This window comes from Prorops nasuta, unplaced genomic scaffold (assembly GCF_024137725.1).
Source record: "Prorops nasuta isolate Cenicafe-Biocafe unplaced genomic scaffold, Cenicafe_Pnas_1.2 PNAS00001, whole genome shotgun sequence".
Taxonomy (NCBI): domain Eukaryota; kingdom Metazoa; phylum Arthropoda; class Insecta; order Hymenoptera; family Bethylidae; genus Prorops; species Prorops nasuta.
The window spans coordinates 8494791-8500912 of record NW_027116798.1 but is presented as its reverse complement, the minus strand read 5'-3'; the positions used below and the strand labels follow the sequence as shown (position 1 = coordinate 8500912).

The 6122-nt window shown below is 33.1% G+C and overlaps 1 protein-coding gene across 1 annotated transcript; it reads right to left on the bottom strand.

Annotated features, from left to right (window-relative positions):
* Positions 1-525: 525 nt before the first annotated feature.
* LOC136782270 (uncharacterized) lies at positions 526-2703 on the bottom strand. The gene is made up of 4 exons (XM_066741625.1): positions 2072-2703; positions 1680-2005; positions 1402-1604; positions 526-1302 (listed from the first exon to the last, which is right to left on the bottom strand). The coding sequence occupies exons 1-4, from the start codon at positions 2701-2703 to the stop codon at positions 526-528; spliced, it is 1938 nt and encodes a 645-aa protein (XP_066597722.1).
* Between the last annotated feature and the right edge of the window lie 3419 nt (positions 2704-6122).

The following is a 6122-nucleotide window of genomic DNA, read 5'->3' as shown; positions in this document are numbered from 1 at the left end:
AAAATAGGATATAGTTGTGAATACAAACATCAAGCAGATTTGAAAATACCAGATACTATAACCAGCCTCACACCTGTTTGTTGCGAAAATTTTGTAACAGAATTCTGATTCGAATTTGCAAATACAGAAAAGGCTATGTGGGTATATTAGTATTACGGAAACATACATTTTTTCCTATCATGTTCTTTCATTACACAAAAAGTTATAAAACAGTTGTGTAATGTAAGTTCAATTGTTGGAATGTATATATATTTTAGCCGTATACTAAATAGTGTGGGACTCACCATCTCCGTGCTTGTGTCGAATTAATATACTTATTAAGTTCGAACTATATGGTTCTTCTGACAGCGCCTACCCACTAAAAAACCCTCCTTTCGCGGTTTACGTATTTTTTCGGTCAATTTTACGTATTTTCTTTGAACTGTCGAATCCGTCAGACATTTTTTCACTTGCTTTTATAATTGTCGAATCCGTCAGACATAGTTTCACTCGATTTTATAATTGTCGAATCCGTCAGACATTCCTTCAATTATCGTAAAGTACTTCGTCATTAAAATCACCATCAATATCATCATCGTCATTTGTGTATCCATGAATAGTAAGAGTTACTTTATTTTTGACGTAACTTTTTGCGTATAAATTATCTTTTTCATTTAATTTTATGTGTTTTTTACTTATTGGCATTGTAATGCTATCATGATATGTACATTTCAAATAATTTTTAATGACGCAAATTGCATTTAAAGTAGCAGAACTTATACGATTTCTTTTTTTCGTTTTGACATCAGGAATTATTGAAAAGCACCGTTCTGCTTCTGCATTAGAATGTGGAAGTGACCGTACTATACACGATAGTAATTTCAACAAAGGATATTTTTCCTTCCTTTCACATTTAGTTTGCGAAATTTTTATCCACATGTCATCGAAGGAAAGTCTAGACCATTTATATTTCTGATCTGCTGACTCATCGTTAAATAAAGAAAACCATTCTTTCTTTAGCTCTATGTCATTTTTTATACCAAATGTATTGCCAATTTTTAATAATGCTGCAGCCGATGATTCTCTATCTGAGTTAAAAAGCGAGTTCTCGTTATCAAGAACTGTAAAATTGTTATAAAACTCATCATGTATTGGGAAACGGTTACGAATTTCGTCAGCAGCTTTTATTAAAAGTTTTAAACAATTATTTTTAATATCATGAACTTGCATTTGCGTTAACGTTTCTTTACTCTTTTGGTCTTGCAGATATTCTTCACAATCATATCCTACGTTTATATCTTCCAACGGAATAATATTAATATCCTTGGAAAAATTAATATCACAGAAATTTGCTTAAGCTATGCAAAACTTCAATAATGCAGGTTTCATGAAATTTCTTAAAATAAAAATTAAAATTTCAACCGATTTTGGTTGCAATAAATGCAGTTTCGATTCGCGTGCTTGAAACCCGGCATTAAAAGTATTGAACTTATTTAAAATAAAATGCAGAAAATACAAATACGCTTTAGTTTCAGCATTCTGCATACATTGATGCAATTCATAGGCTTGCATATTATTTTCTGAGGATTGTTCTAATAGAAAGTTATTGAGAACATCCCAATATTCTAATACACGATGAATACATTTATAGCGAGTAAGCCTTCGAGTTTCGGCATGCTTCAACAAATTTGTTATTTTACCTGCAAAACACCTTTGAAATTCCCGAAATATTGGCGTCCGTCTAGGGCTTCCGCTCACGAAATTAACAATTTTCTTCACAAATTCTTCCGGGAATGAAGGTAGCTCTTTACAAGCAGCGGAAGCAACGAGTGACGATAAATGACATATGCATGGAAACGTTATTATATTTGCATTCTTTTCTAATATTTTCGTTCGGAAAGACGAATTTCTACCGATCATAACAGATGCATTGTCACAGGCTATTGCTAATATTTGGCTTAATGGTATTTGTTTTTTTACCATTTCATTATTAAACGCGGAAAATAACTTTTCGGCCGAACAATCTCTTGCGTCAAAATTTCTTAATTGCAAGAGACGTGTTTGAATTTACAATGACGCAGGTTAAATATACCGAACCATTATTGAAAACCATTTTTCATTTGTTAAATCCGAAGTCTCATCAACAAATACCGAGAATTTTGTATTTTGTAACGTTTCCGTGAGACTTTGTGTTTCTTCGCGACAAACCACATTAGTTATAATTTTTGATAATTTAACACGTCCTAATGTTATGGCATGTAGTACTTCCGGTTCCTTGCCTATATGTTTAAACATATTAACCATTGCGGAACTTGCTATATACGGGATATTATGTTCTACAAAAAACGTTGACAATCTTATTTCCGCTATTTTAACGCGTTCAAGAAAATCAAATTCTTTTTCCTTCGAAAATTCTGCGGAATTAGATGAGCTACTGGAGCCTTGCGGAATATGCCGATTTGAAAATTGAACAGCATTTTGCACGTGAATGCTGGAGGACTCATGTTTCTGAATTTCCGAATAACCGCAATTTAAAACTTTATCGCAAATTAAACAGTGAAACTTACTACTGTCATCAGCTATCGGCTTTGCCCACTTCATCCAAGATGGATTCAAATCATACCAATGATATTGAAATTTCTTTTTGGGTCTCCTTTTTCTCTTTTGCGGATTGGAAGACATTCTAGTCTTTTTTGATACCGGGCTATTTTCACTGGAAGACATTTTCCACTCTTCTTATCACTTTAATCACTTTATATCACGAAACTGTCAATTAATCCGAACTTGACAAATTAATAGCTTTAAGGCAAATGCCCAAGATACAACGGCTTCATCTACTTTTATACATTTATTAACTTGTGTACAAATAAAGGCAGAAATGGGGTAAGGTTCAACGACTTGTAATGTAGGGTTGATGACCTGACGGATAATTAATTAGTTGGCATTAAAAAAAACTGATGGTTTCACTGGGAATCGAACCTGTGACAACAGGATCAGCATTCTTATGCGCTATCCACTCACCCACTACACGAGTTCCCCAGAAAATTAAAAATTTCCGATATAAATAGCCAACAAGCTATTAGTAATAAATTGAATTAATAAATAATTCATTTAATAACAAATTCTTTTAGCTTAACTGCCAAATAATATTTTATTAAAGCATATAAAATATTTAAGCATCATCGCGCATCATCGCTTAGATTATATAGACGATAAAGTTTTAACAATCCATTCGAGCTTTGTGGTGTAGTGGGTAAGGCGTCAGACCTCTGTACCGTAGGACGTGGGTTCGAATCCCACTGCAGTAGTCATTTTTTTCGTAAAGATTTTCATGAAATAATTAAAATATTATTAAATGTAAGTAAAATATAATTTATTTCAGTATCGGAAATTAGAAATTTAATTTATATCGCGTTAAGAAGAATTCCAAATCGGTTCCTTCTCGATTTAAAAGTTACGGTTACTGTAATGTAGAAGAACTTGTATATAATACACAGGGTATACAGTAAATAATAAAGATGGCAAATAGAATAAAGCAACTAATCATGTGAAATAATATCTCCAACAATAATAGGTTCTCATGTAACAATTGTGTTAGAAAACCAATTGGACACCTTGTACATTTAATTTGAAAAGTATTGTGGTGATTTGGTGAAGACGAACTTCGTTGGTACCTCACTCATATCTTAAAACCCGAAGGATTAATATCGTTGACAGCAGCAGCAAAGGAAGGATAATGTAAATACTTTCAACAGTATTAAATAAATTTTTGACATTTTTGACATTTTTCCCACTCTACATTCTCAATTGTGATTGTCTCATTATCGAATACAAAAACCTTTTCCTTCATACAATAATTTCAATTCTTTTTGTTTGTTACAGTATCGTGGCCGAACCTATGCCCAATAGGAATGGTGAGTGAAAACGAACTTTTTAGAAAAGTCTATGTTGCAAATAATAAATTTTGTTAATGATTATCTGTTACAGAAACTACGAAGGATCTCCTGCGTACTATTCTGCAGCAGGTGGAGGAGAACGGGGTTCTCCTCCACCAAATTCAGGAGCGGCTGGAGCAGCAGCAACTGCAGCCGCAGCAGCAGCAGCAGCCGCAGCAGCAGCAACTGCAACCGCAGCAACAACTAGTGGCAGTGCAAGGGTTCGTGCCTGCCACTCAGGCGGCGAGACCCGGTTATATACGTAAGCATTAACCATCTTAAATTTAGTTTAACATTCAAAAATTTTCATTTATTAAACCATTGCATTGCATAGTTATTAGAAGCATTAGATTATTTATTACAATAGTATGGAAATATTAGAATGTTTTCTATTTTTTTGTTACAGCCCGAGCTTCTAGTAGGGGCAGCAGCAGACAACATTATTATAGCCGGGTCAGGGAAGGATACCCTAGCCGGGGAAGGCCCCGTCAACGTCCCACGGGATATTTTATTTATTATAACTAAAATGTAAAAAAAAAATTAAATGAATTTCTAACATGTATTTATTTCATGAACCCTCTTACCCCTATTTTATTTCACAGAAGGAGCACACTTATAGACCTCAAGAATGCAGATAAGAAGATTTAATGAACTCTATTACAGTCATTTAAGAATATAATTTACCAGCATAGCCATGAGACCTAAAATTTGATTGTAGCCTGAATTGATTACTATAAATAGGATCTATTTGCACAGTCGGACATATTATACCAGATTATAGCCGAAAAACTAGCCGAGAAATTGAGTTATTTGCCTCTGAATGTGTGCTTAAAGTCAGATCTTTGATTCTCATAGGGTAAAATTAAATTTAAATAAACTTACCATTTCAGAGCTTTCAGAGGGTATTTTTATTATTATTACTGACAGTTCCTGAAATAGCAAAAAAAATCCATCCGGAAGCGGCTACGACTCTCCAATTTTGTAGAAAATGAGTTTGAAAATGGACAATTTTAGCCAGTTCTAGGCTTGATTTTGCAACATAGCTATGAAAGTCAACTTTTGGCTCCAACATGATTTGATGATGATTTATAGCATCTATTTGTTCATTCGGACATTTTACACCAGATTATGGCCGAAAAAAGAGCCGAGAAGCAATAGAAATTGAGTTATTTGCCTCTCAATATGTGTTTACAGTCAGAGCTTTGATTCTCATAGGGTAAAATTCAATTTCAATAAACTTACCATTTCAGAGCTTTCAGAAGGTATTTTTATTATTATTACTGACAATTATACCTGAAATAGCAAAAAAATCAAACCGGAAGCGGCTACGACTCTCCAATTTTATAGAAAATGAGTTTGAAAATGGCCAATTTTAGCCATTTCTAGGCTGGATTTTGCAACATAGCTATGAAAGTCAACTTTTGACTCCAACATGATTTGATGATGATTTATAGCATCTATTTGTTCATTCGGACATTTTACACCAGATTATGGCCGAAAAAAGAGCCAAGAAGCTTGACAAACGGAATTATTTGCCTCGCAATATAGAGATAAAGTCAGGTTTTTAAAGCTCATAGTGTAAAACTCAATTTTAATAATCCTTTATTTTCAGTGCATTCTGGAGCAATAATTATTTATTTATCAACAATTATACGTGAATTTGCAAAATTTTCAAGGCGGAAGTGCCTCCTACACTAAAATTTTGCATAAAACAAGTTTGAAAGTTGTTAGTTTGAGCTATTTCTTGACATTGTATTTTACATTGTAATATTAAGGCGCAATTTTATTTCCTGCCATTATTTTGGCATATTTTTTAGGAGATTTCATTCGCTTGTAGTTGTACCATACAAGAAAGTAACCGAAGAAACATCCGAGTATCCACACATTTTCATTTATTAGGCTCTCATCATAGAAATTATATCAGATTTTTGCATTTCATAGGAAATTGATGAATTTTGGATAATTTTGTGATATTTGCAAATCCAAATCGCCATCGGTACTGTGATGTTGCAAGAGAATGGTCGGGTTTTGCATCATTTTTAACAATTTTTTCAAATTAATCAATCTCATGTATTTTCGTATAATTTTTTATTTAATTAATTTTAAATGTCGCACTTCAGTGATCATTTTGTGCAATATAATAAAGGTTTTTTCTTTCAATTAGTGACACGGATAATGTTATTTCTTTGTTAGTTTTATTTCATCTCT